The 25,409-nt window shown below is 39.7% G+C and overlaps 1 protein-coding gene across 3 annotated transcripts in view; it reads left to right on the top strand.

Annotated features, from left to right (window-relative positions):
* LOC124606487 (protein pellino-like) overlaps window positions 1-25,409 on the top strand; it is a 161,382-nt gene that overhangs the window by 98,739 nt on the left and 37,234 nt on the right. For all 3 annotated transcript variants that reach the window (XM_047138487.1, XM_047138472.1, XM_047138479.1), the window contains one exon: window positions 16,895-17,116. In XM_047138487.1, the coding sequence (XP_046994443.1) occupies window positions 16,895-17,116 (222 nt within the window). The remainder of the gene's footprint in view (window positions 1-16,894; window positions 17,117-25,409) is intronic.

The raw sequence follows: 25,409 nt of genomic DNA, 5'->3' as shown, positions 1-25,409 counted from the left end.
AATTATTATTTGGTGTTAGGCTTTCTGATGATGTCAATCGATGTGTGTCAACCTGGAGATGTGTTTACTTGGTCTGCATACTTCAGATGGCCAGTTTTTTGCGGGTTGCTATTTGGTGTGTGTGTGTGTGTGTGTGTGTGTGTGTGTGTGTGTGTGTGTGTGTGTGTTTCTTTTTCCCCCAATCTCTGTTGGTTATTATTTCGGTGGCTAACATGGTCAGTGAGTTATTTCTTATAGTGATTTGGCTATTAATTGCTTTCTTATTCATTGTAAGGCCTCTTTGTATATGAAAGTTATCCTGAAATGCTTTTTGTTGTAATTGTTTTTCATGACCTGTTCATTGTTGGATGGTTCGTGTCAGTGTTTTATCAGGTGTTAAGCAAAGGTAGAATCGCTGTTTTCATACTAACAGCTTGTTGTATGTTCTTTATACCTAGTTTTGAAATTTCTGTCTGTCATTCCCTGATATACTGATTTGCATTATTGACATTCTAACTGGTACAAGGTGTGTGAGAAAACTAGTGAGACTGACAGCACTGCGAGCAATCTGGCAATGCTGTAATGTTCTACTTCTGTAGACTGATGCGTTCATCCCTTCCAAATGCTCAGAGTTGCAGCTCTGTTCAGCTATAACATGATTTTTTAGAGTGCCATCAGTGAAGTTGTGCTTTTGTTGTGTGTTACAAAAATGGAACAGAGGAATTTATAGCAACGTTACACCATCAAGTTTTATGTTAAACTTGGGCATTCCATGAGTGTGATCTTTGAAAAGTTGAAGCAGGCCTATAGGGAACATACCTTATCCAGATAAAATTTTTTTTGGTGGTAAAAATCTTTTTGGGAGGTTGAGAACACGTTAAATATGGACCTTGCTCAGGGAGACCTCAAGCTTCAAAAACCGGTGAGAACAGCAAATGTGTGCATGCTTTTGTGAGATCATACCAACGTTTGACAATGTGAATGATAGGCAACCTGCTACTGTATATCAAATTTTGACTGGAGTTCCATATATTCTAGGCAAGTATATGCATCATGGCACCAACTTGTCACATGGGTATTTCCATTGGAATTTTCCACTCTAAAAGGCATTCCTGTTGTTCCTTAGCCACCCTATTCACGTGATGTGAGTCCTTGTGACGTTTTTATTTTCCCAAAATTGAAGGAGGTCTTAAATGGACATCACTTCGGGACTCTGGAGAATGTTAAAAAGGACGTGGTGAACCTGTTAAAGCCCTATTAGTTGAAGCCTTTCAGCACTGCCACCAAGAATGAGAAAGACAACTCTGCTGTAAAATTTGAAATTTTCCCGACAAATCAACTGTTCAAAAAGATTTTGGGCTTGCAGCCAGTAGTCGTAAACTTCATTGCACGACATTTCGGCTGGACCAACTGCCAGCCATCTTCAGGTGAGCCGAACGAGGACTGACGAAGACGTTCTCTGCTCCAGCTTATATAGTGGACTCATAGTACTGCCGCGCATGCGTTGCAATTGCGGAGACAGAAGGGCCACACCGCCCAGCGGCAGCGCCCTCGCTGGTGGAACTGCAGTACTCAGCTGCCGTCGGTATTGTCGCTGGCCGCAGCTATCGAAGTCTTCTGGCGTCTTCGTCTCGAGCAAATTTAGGAGATGACGGGATTCCATGCATTATTCAATTGCTACTGCGGAAGGTGGGAATGAAATGCGAGCATATAAGGCCTTAAAAAATATGATTATATTCCACTCATGCATGAATTAAATCTTAAATCTTTTATCATGTTCTACAGTTGTTTGATACTCCCTGGTGAAGGTACCCCATTTATTCTCAAGTGGTTCAAAACAATCAACAGTCACCCTAATACAGTGTGACCTGCACAACGCATGTGCCACTCAGGTAGCACTGAGCATTGGGCAAGTGTCCAGAAATATGGAAATGATAAAACTCGGCCTGGGCCACAGCGACAAATGAAGGCCAGTGTACTTGTTTCTGTAAGAAAACATGTAGCTCAACATGGTACTCTCACTTGTCAGGTCAGAAGAAAACATACGCTCCATTAAAACAAAACTGTCAAATCCTGTCACAAATGTAGTGTATATGAGGGTAGTTTAGAAAGTTCTCGGAATGGAATAGGGAAAAAAGTATCTGCATCAATGAAACTTTTTTTAATGTAGTCTCCTTGTAGATTAATGCACTTGGTCAAACGATCTTCCAGTGCCTTGATCCCATCTCGAAAATGAGTTACCTCCAGGCCTGCAAAATAGTTGTCAATGTCGGCTATCAATTCTTCGTTTTAAGTGAATCTTCCACCAAGAAAAATTTTCAGTTTTGGGAAGAGATGGAAGTCTGACGGAGGCATATCAGGTGAATAAGGCGGGTGTGGCAACAATTCATACCGTGGTTTGTGTAATCTTGCCGTGGTGACAGCACATTTTCAAACTTTTCAAACCACCCTTGTACTTGCATGACAAATGCCTTACAGAGTTTCCTACACAATTATGCTTTTGTTCCTTGCCTACCTAACATCATTACATATAAAGTATCCTCATGCTGAGGAGTGATTGAAGACACTTTAAAAGAATAACTGTTTATTAACTAAACAAAAACTCAATGATGGTGTTCTTGAATGAACATACGTCAGAAATCTCTCTCCTATGATGTTTTTTGTGACATGCCTACACGACAAGCCGTAGAGTTGTGATAACTAATGGTGTGAAGACCTGTCATGTGACTGGGTAGGTACTGCCGGCATATGACTGCTGACGTACTGTTGGTGAAGACCACTATGAACGGGGCTGGGTATGTTGGCATAGAGTGGTGAGATGAAACTGCCACTACCGCCAGATAGTAGCGCTGGGTTTGAACTGCTGATGCAGCCAGACTGAACTCCTGGTACTGCCAACTTAAAGTGTAGGCTCTAACTCACTTCGCGCAGTCTGGCAGCTAGCCTAAATAAGTTGGCACCCCCAGACACATGTGTAACTCCATGGTAATAGCCTAGGTCATGCAAGGAAAGTCTCGATGTTGATGAAAGCCATTGATCCATGACCACCAGATGGGAAGTTACCATCATGGTATGCCTGAAGTGCGGAGCAAATAGTTACCAAGAGGATACAACTTAATAGTTCATAACCTGTAATAAGAAAGTCATGTTATCACATTTCAATTAATAATCATTGATTAGCAAAAATATATTTTATTTTGATTATTACTGTTCCATAGTAGTGTATGAACTACGTGCCCATGAGGACATTATTAGCCCACTTGAAAAACCTCCTTGCAGAAATGATACTGCAAATTACTGTTAAAGTTGTTTATGTGGTCACTAATAAATCATATAGGTGAAAATTTTATAACTCTGTGACAAAAAGGTTCAGGGCATATGTGGTGCAATATTGAACGTCCTGATAACTAGGAAACAAGATCAAGTCAGAAAACCTTGAAAAACTTATGAAAAAGGGGTGTCTTGTCACCACTAATAATGACATATTTTAGGCTGTTTTTCTGCTACAGTGCCTACAGAAGCAAACTGGTTGTAAACTTCAAAATTTAACAGTGTATTACCAAGTCACTGTACATTGTGGTAGTAAAGTTGTTGCATAACAGCTAAAGCACATATTGTACACTACTGGCCATTAAAATTACTACACCTCGAAGATGACGTGCTACAGACGCAAAATTTAACCGACAGGAAGAAGATTTGTGATTTGCAAATGATTAGCTTTTCAGAGCATTCACACAAGGTTGGCGCCGGTGGCGACACCTACAACCTGCTGGCATGAGGAAAGTTTCCAACGTATTTCTCATACACAAACAGCAGTTGACGGGCATTGCCTGGTGAAACATTGTTGTGATGCCTCATGTAAGGAGGAGAAATGCGTACCATCACGTTCCCGTCTTTGATAAAGGTCAGATTGTAGCCTATTGCGATTGTGGTTTATCGTATAGTGACATTGCTGCTCGCGTTGGTTGAGATCCAATGACTGTTAGGAGAACATGGAATCGGTAGGTTCAGGAGGGTAATACGGAATGCCATGCTGGATCCCAATGGCCTCGTATCGCTAAATACGGGGATGTTTGCAAGACAACAACCATCTGCACGAACAGTTTGATGACGTTTGCAGCATCATGGACTATCAGCTCAGAGAACATGGCTGCAGTAACCCTTCACGCTGCATCACAGACAGGAGCGCCTGCGATGGTGTACTCAACGACGAACCTGGGTGCACGAATGGCAAAACGTCATTTTTTCGGATGAATCCAGGTTCTGCTTACAGCATCATGATAGTCACATCCGTGTTCGGCAACATCGCGGTGAACGCACACTGGAAGCGTGTATTCGTCATCGCCATACTGGCGTATCACCTGGCGTGATGGTATGGGGTGCCATTGGTTACACGTCTCAGTCACCTCTTGTTCGCATTGACGGCAATTTGAACAGTGGACGTTACATTTCAGATGTGTTACGACCCGTGGCTCTACCCTTCATTCGATCCCTGCGAAACCCTACATTTCAGCAGGATAATGCATGACCGCTTGCTGTAGGTCCTGTATGGGCCTTTCTGGATACGGAAAATGTTCGACTGCTGCCCTGCCCAACTGCTGCCCTGCCCAGCACATTCTCCAGATCTCTCACAAATTGAAAACATCTGGTCAGTGGTGGCTGAGGAAGTGGCTCATCACAATACGCCATTCACTACTCTTGATGAACTGTAGTATCATGCCGAAGCTGCACGGACAGCTGTACCTGTACACGCCATCCAAGCTCTGTTTGACTCAATGCCCAGGTGCATCAAGGCCGTTATTACGGCCAGACATGGTTGTTCTGGGTACTGATTTCTCGGGATATATGCATTCAAATTGCGTGAAAATGTAATCACATGTTAGTTCTAGTATAATATATTTGTCCAATGAATACCCATTTATCATCTGCACTTCTTCTTGGTGTTGCAATTGTAATGGCCAGTAGTGTATAAACTCCCTTCAAGTTTTACACCATTGTCTCATTGTGTACATTTTGTTGAAGTTCATAGCAGTATGCCTGACATTTTTTTTTAGAGTATTCATGTTACAGAGAATTTTGAGTACGTCTATTAATTGTGCAGAGAATTTTAGTATGTCTGTTAATTGTGCAATGCTGTTTACATGCAAGTTTAATTCCGGTCTAAAGTAAAGCATATTTTATGTTTGAATAGTTCGTGGCTTATATGAAACATTAGTGTACTTATTAAAAGTAGTGTAAATGTTTTGCTGCGGTCCATGGTTAAGGGGAGGTTTACTATCTTTTGGTTCAAAAAATCGATTTTTTAAAAAATTGCAGTTTTGGATCCATAAAAGTGTTTAGAATCCACCCCTGAAACAGTTTTTCTGAATATGGAATGGAAATGTTTGTTATTCGTGGTTGAACAAAAAATGCACCTGCCTGAAATCGGCCTTTTTCACGCACCAGTTTTTTTCTTTCGGAGGATGAGTTATTGTACCGGTGATCGAGAGGAAACACACAAAATTCAGATGAAAGTTTGAACGCTTGTGTTTGGAAGTTAGCCCCCAAGCATTTGCATTCTGGTGCGAAGACTGTGGAGACTGCGACTTTCCTAGCAGTGAGCAGCATCATTGAAGGGTATTCAGCAATTCTGAAGACCATAACAATGATGGACGTCACCCTGGGACTCGATTCGATGCAGTTCGCCAAGCATTCGGACGACCACCAGATTAAAGCAGCCGGAAACCGCTTGTCACTGGCTGTACGAGCGGCTCTGGAGCAGTGCAGGATGGCCCAGATTGAGCAGAACACCCTCTGAGGAAGAAGGACTAGTTTATGGCCCTGGAATAGCAGATTGTATGTACGTTGCTTAATATTTCGTTTGTATGTAGTCAAAACTTCAAATGCATTTTTCTCGAAATGACATTTTCCTTATCGCACGGTATGGTAACTTCTAATCTACTGAACCAATTGGCATGATTCTTTGTTTCCGACGAAGCTAACTAAATTGTCGAGGAGCTGTACCACTTTTATTACAATCCATCAACTATAAATATTTTTACTTGGCCGAGGAAGTCGAAAAATTGATGAAAAAAAAAACAATTTTTTTTTTTTCAAATGGCCGCTATTTTGTTTCCTGTGGTACAAATAACTTAAGTGAGGTACAATTCGTAAAGAATCTTATATACTTTACTAACATCAACTCAATTTTGATCTCAGATGAGCCAGCTGACCTGTGACACACCACGCGTGAAGGTCTACATCGAAATTTTGTTTCGTCTCGACGACACTTCCGCCTCTGCTCTTCGACATTTGTGGTCAAAAAAAATTCCAGTTTGTAGAGGAAATATAAATAAACATTTTGACCAAATTTGACATTGACATCTATAACACATCCCGAGAAGAAAATTCTCAAAGAACATGATTTTTTTGGGCCAATGATAGGAAGCCTCCCCTTAAGGTTAGATGTAACTTGAGTAAGAGTGGCATATAATTGAAAGCACCTCCACTTTTTCATTGTTTTTTAGGGTCTTGTATGTTCACACTGCAATACCAAATATAGTTTTTTAGCTGGTTTAGATCACCACCTTCCTAATGGAGAAAATGGTTTGAAAGAGTTTGTAGAAATCTTTTTTGTAAAACTGGGCTACAAATTACCCTTTTTGGCATTATTAGAAAAATTGTTAACTTAGACCTCAATTTGTAAACTATTGGAAAGGAGCAAGCGAAAGAAATTTTATAGATTTCGAGATCTTGTGTTGGTAAGTTATTACATGCAAAGTTTCAGGTTTATACCACAATTGCTTCTGGAGGTACAGAAAGCTTAACTCCCCATTTTATCTTGCATCTATTTTCTTTATCCAACTGTGCTTCATATTATCCAGAAGAAAATTTTATATGTGATTATTATTCAGTTTAAGAGAGTTCAAAAAGTTGCACTAGATGGTCTAGTCTTTTTTCAAGAAAATATTACCAGAGATGTGTCTCAAAGTTGCCAAAAAGCTCAGGGTGGATTGTTATTAGCTGCACTTAAGGGTCAAACAAGTGACACTATAACTGCAAGTATTGTCCAATATTTATTGCGAACATGTGCAAATCTTCACATAAAGTTACAGCAAAATCCGTTATGGAAACTTTTCCGAAATTAGACTACTTGGCATGGAAAGGCCCAGTGTTCTGTGACTGTATACTACTACCGATAGGTCCACTAATTATAATGATACACATGTAGACAAGGTACTTCATGCTCCTATAATGGCAGTCATAGAGAAATTATTATGGCCAAAATATCCTCTGTTCTTTACGAGGATTCTTCATTTTAGTTATGCCTCTAATTGATGTTTTTGTAACATAATAATTGTATGTTATGTTATGGTTCATGCTCTTGAGGTTGTAATGTATGGATTTATGAATGTCATAAAATATTTTGGCTTCCTCTAAAGTGACATGTTACAAAATGGTTTTTCTCCAGCCTTGGAATTTTTTTTCTTTTATCATATGTGAGTTCACTTGCACAAAAGTGCGTACTAAATGTACGCAAATTGCAATGGAACTGATAAATTTCTCTCTTCCTTTTGGCATTTTCTGCTCAAGCACTTCTAACCCTTTCCACTCAATCCCCACCTCACACCCACCATCCCCACTGCACTCATAATATTTGCACTAAAAATAACCTGTATTATATATAATGATATTATGCCAAAGATTACTATAAACTAAACAGTAAAGGAAACTATAAGTACATTATAACACAGAACACGTCATGTTTTGTCTTTCACGTCATGTATTTTGTCACTATATTACCTCAAGGTGTGGTACTTTTTGAAGCATTGTAGAAGTCCTGGTTTTCTGGAATGTGTTACAGTAGTAAACAGTTTCCCTTCTGCCAACTTTTACCTTCCTCTTAGTGCAAACAGCACATCTTTTCAATGGAGTAACTGAAGTGTTGCTGCTTTGATAGTCTCTCCTCTTCATCAAACATAGATGACCTTCCCTTATTTCTTCCATTTTCGTTCTGTCCATTTCCAACCAGAGCTTTTAGAAGCCAGTCCTCTCTCTCTGGCTTGTTTGGATTGTAACACCTGAAAATGACAGGCCTCTTGAACCCAGTAGTGCTCTCATCACTGATTATGTTGCCTTCCTGAAATGTAAAGTTCTCTGAACTTGTCAGTGTTCTACACTATGCTTTTCACTGTGGCCCACTTGTGACATTATCAGCTGGAGGTCATCTTGAAATTGGCCAAGCATAGAATGTCCAGAAAAATTTGGAGAAAACTAAAACATCTTTATGAAATGAACCCTTTCATGTCCATTCTTCACTGAAGTTATTCTGAATATCTGGCTGGAGGTTCATGTCCATATTTAGAATTCTGCCTAAGAATGCTTTTATTTCATCGAAAGTAATGTGTTTCCAATCTTCTCAGGCTGATCTCTGCCTCGGTGGTTCATTTTTCTTTTTCTTTTTTGTTTCTAGCCTTTGAGTACTTGCGTATTTTTTTATCTCAGTTATCAGTTCATGTATAAAAAATAACAAATAAATCCAGTACCTCATGAGATGCTGAAGAGGGGTTTTGAATTCATTTACAGCAGTGAAATTGGTTTTTGCAAAATGTAGTTGATCTCTCTATTTTCACCATCAATCAGAAGCTTATTGGTCATCAGTGTCACTACTACTTATAGACTCTTGCTTGTTCACCACTATCAATTTCTGTATTTTCACGTTCACTGTTGTTTCATGACCTATAATTACTGTTGACATTGTTAAAACCACTCATATCCCTCGCACTTCCATCCAATACCTCCAATATTGTCTTAAGATTATCACATAAACTTGCTGTCTTTGTTGTTTTGGTTACAAACACTGCCTTCAAAATGAATGTGAAAACAACCAGTGTGTTTAACAAATGGTTACGTTGCTTGCTGGCTGTTATCAGAACAATTCAGTACAAGAAACACATTGCTGAGAGCCTAGACATACAGGTTACCATGAAATAAAGTTTGTAATGGGCAACACCTGAAATGTGAGTCTATTCTGATGTTTATGCAGTTAGCGCTATCCCACCAGTTGAGTGCGAGGAAGGTTTGGGGGATAACTCATAGTAGAACAGACTGGAAAGAAGGTGTGGGTGTCGGGTAAAGAAATTGGGAGGGCAATGGTGGCAGGATTGGATATGCATGGGGAGTAGAGTGGCTAGTGGAGTTAAAGGCTGGGAGGACTGTCGGTCAGAAGTTGTTTCGAAAGGATATTTCTCATCTACTTAGTTCAGAGAAGCTGCAGTATCCATATGGTATGGGTTTTGAAGACTATTAAAGTCAAGCTTGTTGTGTTCAGCTGTGTTTCTTGTCAGTAGGTAGTGGCCATTCATTCGGGCATACGAGGGGCGTTTGAAAAGTCCGTGCAAACTCCGAGAGATGGCACCACGAGCACATATCAAGGTCATGTGTAGTTAGTAGCAGCTTTGGAAACAACGCACACCAAATTTCAGCCATATTGGTCTGTTTCTTTGTGTTTTGCATTCATGTGAATCAAGGAAGTCGATTGATTGTCAAAAAAATGGACAAAAAAGAATTTCGTCTGGTGATTAAACATTACTTTATGAAAGGCAAAACACCTCAGGAGACAAAAGAGAAGCTTGATAAACATTATGATGACTGCACTTTTGATTTGAACAGTTATAAGGGATTTCAAAATCTGCGGAGTAGCTATGTGGGCACAAGTGATGCTGAATGTTCTGTATGCCCTGTGGAGGTTAAAACTCCAGAAATCATTGATAAAATCCATGATATGGTGATGGATGAGGGAAGAGTTCAGGTGTGTGAGATTGCTAGTGCTGTGGGCATTTCGAATGAACGGGTACATAATATTTTGCATTAACATTTGGACATAAGAAAGCAATCCCCAAGATGGGTTCCCCGTTGCTCACGCTTGACCAAAAACAGAATAATGTGAAGTGTTGCAAGGATGGTTTACAGCTGTACAGGAAGAATCTGCAGGACTATAAGTACCGTTTCATCACTGTGGATGAAACATGGATACGTTACTATACTCCTGAGACCAAACAACAATCTAAACAATGGGTTACCAAGGGAGAATCTGCACCAAGAAAGGCAAAGACCATTCCTTTGGCTGGAAAGATTATGCTGATTGTCTTTTGGGATTCGCAAGGGATAATTCTCATCGACTATCTGGGAAGGGTAAAACTATTACATGTGAATATTATTCATCGTTATTGTACCGTTTGAAAACCAAGCTGCAAGAAAAACGCCAGCGTTTGGACTGCAAAAAAGGCTTTTCCCTTACAGCAAACACCTCAGCAGTTGCGGTCGCAAAATTAATGGAAATATGATTCCGAATCGTTTCACATGGCCCTCTATTCTCCAGACTTCGCTCCCTCTGACTACTATTTGTTCCCCAATTTGAAGAAATGGCTGGCGGGACAAAGATTTTATTCAAGTGAGGTGGTGATTGCAGCAACTAATAGCTATTTTGCAGACTTGGACAATTCTTATCATTCGGAAGGGATCAACAAATTAGAACAGTGTATAAGTCTAAAAGGAGACTGTGTCGAAAAATAATAAAGGTTTACTCCAAACACTTAAGTAGTTTTTATTTTTGCACGAACTTTTCAAACGCCCCTCATACGATGAATTGGTTGTCATGCTCACATAATACTTTGTTCAGTAGTTGCAGGGGCAGTAGTCAGGATGATTGACCAATCTGGCCTTGTAACATTAACCAAAACGGCCTTGCTGAGCTGGTACTGCGAACAGCTGAAAGCAAGGAGAAACTACAGCCATAATTTTTCCTGCAGCCTTACTGTATGGTTAAATGATTATGGCTTCCTTTTGGGGTAGGTATTCCAGAGGTATTCAGCTCTCCGGGCAGGGACTGAAACAAAACTGGCATGCTGCAGATTAGAACGTGTAATGTTACATCCCTTAATTGTGCAGGCAGGTTAGAAAATTTAAAGAGAGAAATAGATAGGTTGAAGTTACATATAATGGGAATTGGCAAAGCTTGATGGCAGGAGGGACAGGACTTCTAATCAGGTGAATACAGGGTTACAAATAAAACGTGAAATAGGGGTAATGCAGGAGTGGGTTTAATAATGAATAAGAAAACAGAAATGTGGGTAAGCTACTATGAACAACATAGTGAATGCATTACTGTAGTCAAGATACACAAAGCCCACACCTACCACAGTAGTAAAAGTTTATATGCCAGCTAGCTCTGTAGATGATAAAGAGATTGAAGAAATGTATGATGAGATAATAAACTATTCGTAAAGGTAAAGGAAATGACAATTTAATAAAGATGGAGGACTGAAATTCAATTGTAGGAAAAGGAAGAGAAGGAAAAATAGGTGAATGTGGGCTGCAGGAAAGAAATGAAAGAGGAAGCCACCTGGTAGAATTTTGCACAGAGAATAACTTAATCATAGCTGACACTTTGTTTAAGAATCATGAAAGTAGGTTGTATATGTGGCAGAGGCCTGGAGACACTGGAAGGTTTCAGGTAAGTTATATAATGGTACGACAGAGATTTAGGAACCAGGTTTTAAATTGCAAGACATTTTCAAGGGGAGATGTGGACTCTGACCACAATTTATTGGTTATGAACTGTAGATTAAAACTAAAGAAATGCCAAATAGATGGGAATATAAGAGATAGGACATAGATAAACTGGAAGAACCAGAGGTTGTAGGGAGTTTCAGAGAGAGCATTAGGGAATGATTGACAAAACAGGGGAAAGAAATACAGTAGAAGAAGAATGGGTAGCTTTGAGAGATGAAATAGTGGAGGCAGCAGAGGATCAAGTAGGTATAAAGACAAGGGCTAGTAGAAATCCTCGGGTAACAGAAGAAATATTTAATTTAATTGATGAAAGGAGAAAATAAATGCAGTAAATGAAGCAGGCAAAAAGGAATACAAACATCTCAAAATGAGATCGACAGGAAGTGCAAAATGGCTAAGCAGGGATGGCTAGAGGACAAATGTAAGGATGTAGAGGCTTATCTCACTAGGGGTAAGATAGATACTGCCTACAGGAAAATAGAGACCTTTGGAGAAAGGAGAACCACCTGTTTGAATATCAAGAGCTCCGATAGAAAACCAGTTCTAAGCAAAGAAGGGAAAGCAGGAAGGTGGAAAGGATTATATAGATGGTCTACACAAGGGCAATGTACTTGAGGGCATTAGTACAGAAATGGAAGAGGACATAGATGAAGATGAAATGGGATGTAAGCTACTACGTGAAGAATTTGACAGAGCACTGAAAGACCCAAGTCGAAACACGGTGCCAGGAGTAGACAACATTCCATTAAATCTGCTTATAGCCTTTGTAGAGCCAGCCATGACAGAACTCTGCCATCTGGTGAGCAAGATGTATGAGACAGGCGAAATACCCTCAGACCTCAAGAAGAATATAATAATTCCAATCCCAAGAAAAGCAGGTGTTGACAGGTCCGAAAATTACCGAAGTATCAGTTCAATAAGTCACGGCTGCAAAATACCAACACAAATTCTTTACAGACGAATGGAAAAGTGGTAGTAACCAACCTCGGGGAAGATCAGTTTGTATTCCGTAGAAATGTTGGAACACACGAAGCAGTTCTTACGGATTAAGGAAAGGCAAACCTACATTTATAGCATATGTAGACTTAGAGAAAATGTTTGACAATATTGACTGGAATACTGTCTTTCAAATTCTGAAGGTGGCAGGAGTCAAATACAGGGAGCGAGAGACTATTTACAATTTGTACAGAAACCAAATGACAGTTATAAGAGTCGAGGGGCATGAAAGGGAAACAGTAGTTGGGAAGGGAGTGAGACAGGGTTGTAGGGTCTCCCCAATGTTATTCAATCTTTATATTTTGCAAGCAGTAAGGAAACAAAAGAAAAACTTATAGTAAGAATTAAAATCTGTGGTGAAGAAATAAAAAAATTGAGGTTTGCTGATGATGTAATTCTGTCAGAGACAGCAAAGGACCTGGAAGAGCAGTTGAATGGAATGGAATGGACAGGGTCTTGAAAGGAGTATATAAGATGAACATCAACAAAAGCAAATAAAATCAGGTGATGCTGAGGGAATTAGATTAGGAAATGACACTTAAAGTAGTAGATGAGTTTTGCTATTTGGGGAGTAAAATAACTGATGATGGCCGAAGTACAGAGGATATAAAATGTAGACTGGCAATGGCAAGGAAAGTGTTTCTCAAGAAGAGAAATTTGTTAACATCGAGTATAGATTTAAGTATCAGGAAGTCGTTTCTGAAAGTATTTGTATGGAGTGCAGCCATGTATGGAAGTGAAACATGGACTATAAATAGGTTAGACAAGAAGAGAATAAAACCTTTTGGAGTGTGGTGCTACTTAAGGGGCTCTGGAAAGGCTCAAAATCATGAAAAGTTCAATTTTTACTTTTTTACTTGTTTGCGTTTTCTGAATCTGCAGACTATTACCTTTTAATAGATATACAATTTATTCAATTCCGAAGACTGCAACTATCTTTAAATTTTTTTTGAAATGTGTTCTACATGGGCGTGACCCACTGTGGCGCTGTTAAACTGCTGTCAAATGGTGTTGTTATTAACTTCTGTGTTCATCAGGTACATTTTAGTGATGTGAGATAAAGTATGTGTTGTGGCTAACCTGTGATGGTTCAATATATATATCGCTGGTGTGATTGTCGATTGTTTCATGTTTATTTACTCTGTCGTTATCTCGAAAATATTCGTAATTAATTCTGTTTCTTGAGTCTCTGTTTTGTTGAAGTATAATAATGAGTAAAAGTAAAGTTATTAGAAATCCTCTGAAGGCTTTTAAGAAAAGGAGAAATGTTGGAAAGCCAAAAGTAAACAATAAAGACGATAACCAAGTGAGTGAACCTAACCTCTCAAGTACACCTGCCCATAGCAGTCAAAGTGGGAAAGAAAATACTTCACAGAAGAAGCTTGGTTCTATGAGTGAAAACTATGAATGTTTTATGGGCGAATCGGATGTGAATGAAATATTTGATATGTCGGTTCTCAAAGGAATTTTTTCAAACTGTGTAAGATGTATTCATTGTAGTGAAGTTGGTCTGGAACTCTCCATAATAAAGCACGTAGGACTTGCTAGTGAAATACAACTGAAATGTGATAAGTGTTCATAAATGACCACCTTTTGGAACAGTGTTGCAGTAACTGCAACTGAAGAAAATGGTAGCAAAATCTACGAACACAACAACGAGCGATGCTTGCTTTAGACAAGGAACGCCTTCGGGCTGCAGACAGGGCTGTAAAGAGTCTAGAAATACAAGCAAGAGTAAACAGGAGGAGGAACAAGAGGAAGCTGGAGGAGGAGTTTGCAGAGGATGAAGATAATCCATCCTATGGACCTGGAATGCACTAAAAAGTTAATCCAATCTTTGTCGCTCGATTCCCAAAACTTTTATTTTCTCACACTAATTACATGTTTTCTGAGGATCTTCCAAACATATTTGTTTCAAACTTTCAGTAAATGTTACACAGTACCTTCTGTATAATTTAACACAGCCCTTTTCCAAAAAACTGTATATTTTTGAATATATAAATAAAAAATTGCAAAAAAATGTTGTGAATTTTCATTACAATTGAAAAAAAAAATCATCTTTAATAACTGAACTAAAATTTTGTAAAATCCCTGTGTTAAGTTGTAGCCCATATTCCAATAATCTGTAAAAAGTTCAACTTCCTACCTCAAATACTTTGTGAGGAAAGATGTAATTTATAAGCGTTATTTTAACATTGCAAGTATAGGGCGTTCCGGAGCCCCTTAAGTATGCTGAAAATTAGATGGGTAGATAATGTAACTATTGAGGAGGTACTCAATAGAATTGTGGAGAAAAGGAATTTGTGACACAACTTATCTAGAAGAAGGGTTCGGGTGGTAGAACATGTTATGAGGCATCAAGGGATCACCAGTCTAGTGGTGGAGGGGGAGGAAAGTATGGAGGATAAAAATCATAGAGGGAGACTACGGGATGAATATGCTAAGCATATTGAGGAGGATGTAGGTTACTTGGAGATGAGGAAGTTTGCACAGGATAGAGGAACATGGAGAGCTGTATCAAACCAGTCTCTGGAATGAAGACCACAACAACACCATTAGCAACAGCATGCAGGAACTGGAGTAGCATATGTGAGATGGATGCCCAGAACAGTTCTGCAGTCTGAGTTTACCAAAGGGGTATAGCACCGGTGGAAAGACGTTCAGTGTAATTGTGGCAGATGGACCAGGGTATTTTGTAAATTGTGTGGGTGGTGGAATATGCTTGGGAGAGAGTAGTACGGGCTGTGTCAGGATGTTCATTTCAGGGCACTTTGATTGGTGGTCGAAGCACTAGTGAAGGACACGATTTAAGTTGTTATAGTTCAGGATGATATTGTGTAATGAGTAGGTGCTGGTTGATTTCACACCTCCTACTCTCGCACACTTCTTTCAGCAGTTTTTCTTGCTTCCTGTGTTCCATAGAACTTTCACATCCCATCGTCCTTATTATGCCCCACTCCAACTCCTCTGCCTGTTCCAGAGCAAGCTCATTGGTGCCACATTCTTTTTCAATGCACTTGCTGCCTCCTCTTCTCAGCTGCCAGTCACTGTTTCCTCCCACCTTTTCTTCTTTTTCCTTGCGTCTTCTGCCTCTTAGCTCTCCTCAGTCACTGCACATGATACAGCCCCTCTCATCACCTCAAAGCAGTGCCAGGACTGTATTGTAAATTGGTGTGTGTGTGTGTGTGTGTGTGTGTGTGTGTGTGTGTTTTGGGGGAGGGGGGGGGGGGGGGGTCAGAGGCTTGTGAACTATGTGGTGGATTGTCACTGCTTCCATTACTTATATTCCACCAAGGACTTGCCATTACAATAATTGTGAATTAGTATTTTCATTTTCATTGTAGCCACCCCATCGTGCACTGGTGCTGCTGTTCACTATGTGGTTCCAGTTACCTGACACTTGCAGTCACGTGTGTGAGTTGCGTTTGAGTGAGTGTGTGTGTCATCTATTTTTGATGAAGGCCATACTGGCCGAAAGTTTTGTGTGACAGACTTTTTGTTGTGCCTCTCTGCAATTCAGCATCTCCACTATATGGTGAGTAGCAGCTTTTCATTTCATAATTTGTTACATTCCGTCCTGAATTTTCCAGTATTTTAATTTTTTCAGGTATAAACTGCACTTTGCAAAAACCGTAAATAGTTCACAATTCACAACACAGTGAAGGTAACATTGCATTACATTATGTGATGTAATGAACAACCCACTAGAAAGAAAGGGGCCCATACAATACAATACAAAACAATATAGTGAATATATACCTCTAGATGGTAGCATGCTTCTGAAACAAGGCACACCAAAGTAATATTAAAAATCCTAATAACATACTGTCGAATTCTTGGTGCAATACAAATAATGGGAGTAAAGTTCAGGCATTGAGCAGTGACAAGGACATATGCAAGTTTAAAGAAATCTTGTTGATCCGACAGTAAGAGAACTTTTAATGTCCTTTACAGGAATGTTAGTCTAACATGGATCAGTTCTAAAAGAAACAATTGGAAAAGCCGCGCGGGTTAGCCGTGCGGTCTAAGGCTGCCTCCGAGTCGGAGGTTAGATTCCTCCCTCGGACAGGGGGGGGGGGGGGGGGTGTTGTCCTTAGCTTAAGTTAGGTTAGTTAGTGTGGACGCCTAGGGACCTATGACCTTAGCAGTTTGGTCCCATAGGAACTTACCACAAAAAAATTTGTATAGTTCACAATTCTTTGCTTTTTTGTTTTAACTAATAAAGTTAAAGCAAAACAATATAAGAACTCCGTTAAAATGGTGTTAATAGTAAATCCGCTATTGGTGAAGTTTGTGATAGATTGATGTTATATTATTATTTTGCTTTTTAATGATTTAACGTGATGCGGTAAATTTTTTGTTTCAGACAAAAGACAACCTCCGCCAGGCACTCTCTGAGGAGTCAATATTCAAATGCACAGGGATGTGCGTGCAATACAAAGACTCAGATTCCTCCACGATATTGAGTTCGTCAGGCAGTACGGACTCACAGAAAAAATGCTTACCTCACGTGTATTTCAAATGTGGACATGTGCAGACCTGTGTTGATACCACGAGGAATTATGCAGCTTGTCCAGTTTGTTTAGAGGTTTGTAAATGCAGTTTATTGTGCATTAGAGGTGTGTGTGTGTGTGTGTGTGTGTGTGTGTGTGTGTGGTGGTGTTGTTGTTGTTGTTGTTGTTGTTGTTGTTGTTGTTGTTTTTTTTTTGTTTTTTTTTTTTTCACTTATCGTAATTGGGTCCATATCTTAGAAAACTTTGATTTCTTTTGGTATTGTGAATGAAAACCTCTTCTGGATCACTATTTTTTTTTAATTTTAATTTTGTTTTTATTTTAATTGATGACCGTTTTTGGTCTGACTGGTACCGTTTTTGGTCTGACTGGTACATTATCTTCGTACTAGTGCTACAAGGCATAGTTTGCCAGTAATGGAATTTGTTACATTCCTGCCACTAGTGCACCTTGCGCCACTAGATGTGAAGATGATCTGCTAGTCAGATCGAAATAAGTTACCATTCGTTAGAAAAAGCAGTGATTCATATGGTGGTGCCATTCATTCTGTGTGTTACAATGTAACCAAAACATAAAATAACATCATTATGAGTGTGTTTATTTTTAAATCGTAGGGTTGACAGATAAATTTGGTCAGGTTCTTATCATATAACGAGATGTCATTTGATGTTATTTCTGTCGTACTCATAGTAAATTCTATATATTTGTTAAACTTTTAGGATCAGTGTGATGTGTGTTTATTCTTAGAGCAGCACTGTCTTTCTCACTGAGGAGAAAGTGTGGTCGGTTGTTAGTCAAGGACAGTTCAAATGCGAAGTGTGCATTTCATAATAAATAGATGAGCAGTTGGAAGGTGATATGCAGATCATTGAGCGTATTACCACCGTAGGCATATGTAAAATAGGATCTACTCTTATTTCCTTTTCAAGCAAGACAGAAGTAATATAAGAAGAAGATTCAGTTATTACAGTCTCACCTCAGCTGTTGATCTGGATAATTGTCTCCAGGTGGCTTGGGATTTTAGTCAGGTGCTATATGGGAAGTCCAAGCTAGAGGCTTATTTGATTTTTTCCCTCAGATTTCTGTTTGTGCTGTGGGATGAAAATTTCTAGTGTTACCCCTGAAAGGTTTTCCAAACAATCTCCATAATTGGAAGTGACTGTATTGTATGTGGGCTCCAGGAAATTTACAGGGATGCTCTCATGTCCTAAAATAAATTATTGAACTGGATTGGAAACAAATTACTGTGAATGAGAATTTAAAAGTCTTTATCCTTAATTGATAGAGTTGTCGCAAAACGTCCCAAAGTTGAAGACCCTTCAGGAAAGCAGTTGTGTACATAAAAAGGCACTGAGAGTTTAAAAATAAGATAAATGTGTGATGGGTTGGCTACCTCAAGCAAAGCAAGGTTTATTGCAATAAATGAAATGTTTAGTTCAGTTTATATATAAAATTTGTTCACTGAGAATTGAATTTAGATTAAAGGAGGCATAGTTCTCAGCAGTTACATGTTCTAATGTGTTTCTTACGGGACTATATTCAACTTACATAATTCTTTCAGAAATGTTCAGTGTCAACACTCAATAACAGGAAATAACCCATTCCTGCAATAGTAGTTGAAAATGATTTGAAGGTATCAGAAAAACTGTGTAATTATTAATGGCTTATCAAGGTTTCCTTTGCCTTTATTGTGACTGCCAGTGGCAAGAGAATTGACACTTGACTTTTCTGTTTCGTGAACACTGTTACGAAGCACATCACACTGCGATACCTTCCACAAGATGCTAAGATGTTCAAAATGAGACATTAGCAAAATGATTATGGGACATCCAGAAAGGAATTTAATAAATTTAAGAGGATATATCATCATTCACCAAATAGAGAATATTCTCAGAAGTCTTCATGCAGGTAAACCAGGCAGAAAAATAATAAGAGGTTCCAGACTAACAAGGGGACATCACCAACTTGACCTCATATTTTAAGGAGAAGAAAACATGCTTCCAAGATATCAGCCTCAGCAGTTGATCTTAAGTGAAAATTTTTGGCATAATTCTGATGGTATACAGTTACGACAATTTGAGTGTACAGTTTTTAAGCATTCACGTGTACCAGTTTTTTGTCACTGGCCTGCTCCTGTCTAACACACAGTGCAAAGTGTTGTACATAAGAGTGAAAACTAGATGCCTAATACTTGTGGGATGTTGAAGGTTGGTGAGGGGACAGGGTGACATCCTCTCAACATGTTTTGAAATCTTGTTTGAGAACATGTTATTCTACATGAAAATGATGTTAGTAATAGGAGTACATAATACGTCAACCCCACGCGCTCCGGAAGTCATGTCAAGTTGGTGAACCGGTGGACAAAACTTTTGAATTTGTGGAAAATCAAACAAATTTAGGAGCTAGCTGCATCTTGTTCCACTTGGTGGTATTTTTAGTGTAGAAACTTCAGTGTCTTCTACTCTGTGCTCTTCATACAGTGGCAAGCTTCTGTACCTGGAAAACTTGTCTATGATTATAACTGTTCTGGAGCCATCCCTTAAGATTTTAGAAAACACCTGTCATCACATCTGTAAATGTTTTGTTGACTTTTCCAAAAGAGGTGCTACGCTAAATTAGTGTTTGCCTGATACAAACGTCACTTGATCCACAGCTGCTTTGAAATTATAGACAGAGGTGACAGTCAATATCCATATGTAGATAACATTTGTATTGTGGAAATTTGATTGTCATTCCATACTGCTCCTTGAAGTGCCACACTATAACTCGTTGGCTCACAGATATTCTGAATACAAATCTCTTACTCACTCACTTGAGTATTAAGCGACTGCAGTATGGCAGAGTGAGTGACAAACAACTGGAGTACTTGCCCTTTTAGAAGTGGTGTATCCAGAAGGTGTAACTGCATGTTATCAGAGTTATGGTCCAAATTTTTGCATGCAGGTGTCACACCTTGTGAATTACTGTCTGTTTCTAACAAGACAGCAGTTGGTGCTGACAGAGACTGTAGGTTCATCTTAACTGGTTACTGAGTGAACATTGCAAAGGGCACTGCATGCAGTGGCCATTTGGATTTGGTTATCTTGCAAGGCCGTGTAAAGCTGCAAATTGTCAGTGGGCCAAACTACACAGAATCTGGACAGCAGCTGGCTGGAAATTGTAGTATGAGACGGTGGCCAAATGAGGTGTTTCAGGCCAAAAGTGGTTCTGTGATGTCTTAAGCCCACCCATTCAGATTACAGTGTACATGAACCAGGAAGTTCTTGGTGATGAAAGTACACACTTTTTTCTACATCCCTATCCTGAGAACGCTTTGGAGGACAAGCTCATTTTTAAAAAAATTACAGAGCAGTGTTCACAAGACAGCACAGGCACATTCGTTGCCTGATCAGCAGTTTGGCGCTTTATACCATCCTGCTGGCTTACTAAACCACTCAATCTTAACTCTGTGGAAGACATCTGGGACAATTTAGAACAATAGATAAATGCAGCATTCAACATTTGGTAGTTTCATGAGATCTAATCACCAATGACTGGTCTCAGTTGGATGTGTCATATCTGAAGAAATTTGTGCACTATCTTCTGTGCCACGTGGAGGCCTTTTATCAGGGCTAGAGAGAGTGCTACACACTACTAGTGTGTCATCTTGGAGTGGGACGTGCTATCTTGTTGTGTGATATGCTTACATAAATCTAATGAAGGGCTTTTTAAGCTAAACAGTTTCTAGCCGTCATTACATCTTGATCTACTGTTCATGGCCTCGCCTCCGCTCTCAAGGTCTCGCCTCCGCTCTCAAGGCCTCGCCTTCACTATCTCGCCCTCGCTCACGTCGCCTCCGCTGTCACGCCCTCGCTCACGTCGCCTCCGCTGTCACGCCCTCGCTCACGTCGCCTCCGCTGTCACGCCCTCGCTCACGTCGCCTCCGCTGTCACGCCCTCGCTCACGTCGCCTCCACTCTCACGCCCTCACTCACGTCGCCTCCGCTCTCACGGCCCCGCTCACGTCTCCTCCGCTCTCACGCCTTCCATCGCCTCCTCTATCCATTTATTTGGTGAGTGTGTACACACACACACACACACACACACACATACACACACCGTGGAGCGTAGGGAGCACTTAAAAAATGGCAAAACCTGCCTTGAAGTGTTTTGTTAGGGAAGACTACAAAATAACAGATTTCGCTACTGATATTGATATTGTAGCCACCTGGTAGAATTGTACACAAAGCGTAATTTAATCATCACTAACACTTGCATGATTTATTGGTCTTGAACTGTAGATTAAAACTGAAGAAACTGAAAAACGTAGGAAATTAAGGAGATGGGACCTGGATAAATAGAAAGAACTAGAGATTGCTAAGAGCTTCAGAAGGAGCATTACATATCAGTTGACTAGAGCAGGGGGAATGAATGCAGTAGAAAATGAATGGGTAGCTTTAAGAGATGAAATAGTGAAGGGAGCAGAGGATCAAATAGGTAAAACCCCAAGGCCTAGAAGAAATCATTGGATAACACAAGAGATATTATTTGATGAAAGGAGAAAATATGAAAATGCAGCAATTGAAGCAGGCAAAAGGAATGCAACTGTTTAAAAAATGAGATTGATAAGATGTACAAAATGGCTAAGCAAGAATGTCAAGAGGACAAATGTAAGGGTTTAGAAGCATATTTCAATAGGGGAAAGATACAAATCACAGATAGTAAAATTAGAGGACTTTGGGGAAAGAGGAGCAGCTGAATGAATATGAAGCGCTCAGATGGAAAACCAGTCCCAAGCAAAGAAGGTAAACCTGAAAGGTGGATGGAGTACATAGAGGGTCTGTGAAATGGAGATAAACTAGAAGAAAATATTATGGAAATTAAGTGGATATAGTTAAAGATGAGACGGGAGACAAGATACTGCGAGAAAAATTTGACAGAACTCTGAAAGACCTAAGTCGAACAAGGTGCAGGGAGTAGACAATATTTTGTGAGAACTACTGATAGCATTGGGAGAGTCTGCCATGAATAAACTCTTCTGTCTGTTGTGCAAGATGTTTGTGGCAGGTGAAATACACTCAGACTTATCGAAGAATGTAGTAATTGCAATTCCAAATAAAGCAGATGCTGATAGGTGTGAAAATTACCAAACTATCAGTTCAATAGTTCATGGTCACAAAATACTAATATGAATTCTTCACAGAAGAACGGAAAGGTGGCCCAAGATGGTTTTCGAGAACAACAGTTTACATTCTGGAGAAATGTAGGAACATTTGAGGCTGTAGTAATCCTATGACTTATCGTGGAAGATAGGTTAAGGAAAGACAAATCTCTGTTCATAGCATTTGTAGAACAGAAATCTTTTGACAGTGTTGACTGGAATACTCTCTTTGAAATTCTGAAAATAGTAGGGGTAAAATACAGGGAGCGAAAGGCTATTTATAACTTTTACAGGAAACAGACGGCAATAATAGTGTGTCGAGGGGCTTGAAAGGAAGCAGTGGTTGAGGAGGGAGTGGGACAGGGATGTAGCCAATCCCCAATGTTTTCAATCTGCACACTAAACAAGCAGTAAAGGAAACCAAAGAAAAATGTGGAGTAGGAATTAAAGTACAGGGGATAGAAATAAAAACTTTGAGGTTTGGTGATGACGTAATTCTGTCAATGACGGCAAAGAAATTCAAAGAGCACTTGAATTGAATAGAAATTGTCTTGCAAAGTAGATATAACATGAACATCGACAAAACCAAAATGAGGATAATTGAATGTTGTCGAATTCATTCGGGTGATAGTGAGGTAATCAGATCAGTAAACAAGGCACTTACAGTAGTAGATGAGTATTGTTATTTGGGCAGCAAATTAACTGATGGTGGCCGATATAGAGGGGATGTAAAGTGTTGACTGGCATGGTAAGAAAAGCATTCCTAAAGGAGAGAAATTTGTTAACATCGAACCTAGATTTAAGTGTTAGGAAGTCTTTTCTGAAAATATTTCTATGGAATTTAGGTGTGTATGGAAGTGAAACAAAAAGAGAATAGAAGCTTTAAAAATGTGGTACTACAGAAGAATGTTGAAGATTAGATGGATAGATCACGTAACTAATGAGGAGGTACTGGATAGAATTGGGGAGACAAGAGGTTTGTGGCACAACTTGACTAAAAGAAGGGATCAATTGGTAGGACACACTCTGAGACATCAAAGGATCACCTGTTTAGTATTGGAGGAGGAAAGTGTGTGTGTGTGGGGGGGGGGGGGGGGGGCGGTTAAAAATCGTAAAGGGAGGTCAAGAGATGAATGCAGTAAGCAGATTCAGAAACATACATGTTGCAATAGTTACTTGGAGAAGAAGAGGCTTGCGAAGGGTAGAGTAACATGGAGAGCTGCATAAAACCAATCTTCAGAGTGACAACAACAACTGCAGCATTCATTACCACCATCAATAAATTGTTCATTTTGGTTTACAGACATGAATGATTGAGTGCTGAAGCAAGATTCCAAGAAGTTGATGGACAAATCAGTTCTTTCATGATAAAATCTACTATATTAATCATCCACTTAGAGAATGTATCAACAAATGAATTGTTGAAGTTATATTTCTTACAGATTTTTCTTTTACAGGGAAATTTTGGGGAATCAGCATTACAGATTTTTCTTTTACAGGGAAATTTTGGGGAATCAGCATTCATATCTTTATATTTTAAAGTTGTTTCAGCCCAGAACGATTCAAAATTGTTTCTCATAAATTTAATTAATGTTAATCATATTGGCCTCCTTCAAAATGTGGGGACTGCCTGTGTAATGCTATGTTTACCATATCAGTGTGACCAAACAGTTCTACAAAATTTGATATCTGAACATTCATAAAAACATTTAGAAAAAATTCTTGAAGTTTTGTATAGCTAGACAAAACTGATGACTTTATGTAGTACCTTACGGCACACCTTGTAAGACAGTGGTTTAAAATTTGTAGATCCATCTGTCCTTTAAGTGAACAAAAAGATGTAACCTTTTAGGTGTATCTCTGACATAATGGGATAAGTCAAACAATGGAAAAATCCGGGATGAAATGTAACAGTATTATGAAAAGGAAAGTTGCCACTCACCTTACAGTGGAGATGCTGAGCTGCATATAGGCACAACAAAAAGACTGTCACAGATTAGCTTTTGGCCAGTATGGCCTTCATCAAAAAACCGCGCGCCCGACTGCAATCTCTGTTAACTGCAGCCACACTGAGCAGCAGCACCAGTGCATGATGGGATTGGTGATTGGTTGCGGGTAAGGAGGAGGCTGGGGTGGGGAGGGGGAGGGATAGTGGGGTGGGACGGGGGACAGTGAAGAGTGCTGCGGAGGGCAGGGGAGAGATCGATTGGGGGCGAGAGCGGTTGTGCAAAAGGAGAAAAGTAAAAAGACTGCTTACAGTGGTGGAATGAGGGCTGGGTAGTACTGGAAAGAGAACAGGGAAGAGGCTGGATGGGTAAGGACAATGACTAACGAAGGGTGAGGCCAGGAGGGTTACAGGAACATAGGCTATATATTACAGGGAAGCTAGTGTCAGCACAAGCTGTGAAGCAGTCATTGAAATGAAGGCTGTCATGTTGGTGGGCAGCTTACTCAACAACAGGGTGGTCCACTTGTTTCTTGGCGACAGTTCATCAGTGACCATTCATGCGGATAGACAGCTTGGTGGTTGTCATGCCCACATAAAATGCAGTTCAGTGATTGCAGCTGAGTTTGTGGATCACATGACTCATTTCACCGATAGGCCTACTTCATGGGATAGGTGATGTTTGTGGCCGGACTGGAGTAGGTGATGGTGGGAGGATGCTTGGGACAGGGTTGAGGTTCCTCATATGTCGCTTACGTCACAGGCTGATATGTGGTATTTCTTCATCTGTTCTTACTTCATCGTCTTCAGAATCCGTTTCTGCTACAATTATCAACTGATAATTTTGTGAAATCTGAGGCTGGTAATCCAGATCCTCATTAATATTGTTCTCTACAGTATCTAGTTCCGAACTGGAACTGTTGCACTAGGAGAGAGAAGTTTCAAGAGGAGGAATGACAGTGGCTTTACATCCTTTTTCCATAACAACTCACTGGAGTAGTCTTCATTTTTGCTGCAAACAAATGTATCTATCAGCAGTGATGCTATTTTTTGCAACTACTATGTACCTCTCTGCCAACAGTGTGAACAACAATGTGTTGAATCATGTTCAGAGAGTGTTAATAGACAGCAACCGTGACAAGAAGTGACTCATATTTGTGAAAGCCATCCACAAAATAAGAAAGAATTTGTTGCTTGAGAGCAGCATCACCAAATAAAGGGTTAATAAGAATGATCTTTCTTCCTGTTGCGTCCATCTTAGCATCTGAGCTGGTAAGAAATTTCA

This window comes from Schistocerca americana, chromosome 1 (assembly GCF_021461395.2).
Source record: "Schistocerca americana isolate TAMUIC-IGC-003095 chromosome 1, iqSchAmer2.1, whole genome shotgun sequence".
Lineage (NCBI taxonomy): Eukaryota > Metazoa > Arthropoda > Insecta > Orthoptera > Acrididae > Schistocerca > Schistocerca americana.
The sequence above is the reverse complement of the archived record's forward strand: the minus strand, read 5'-3'. Positions and strand labels throughout refer to the sequence as shown.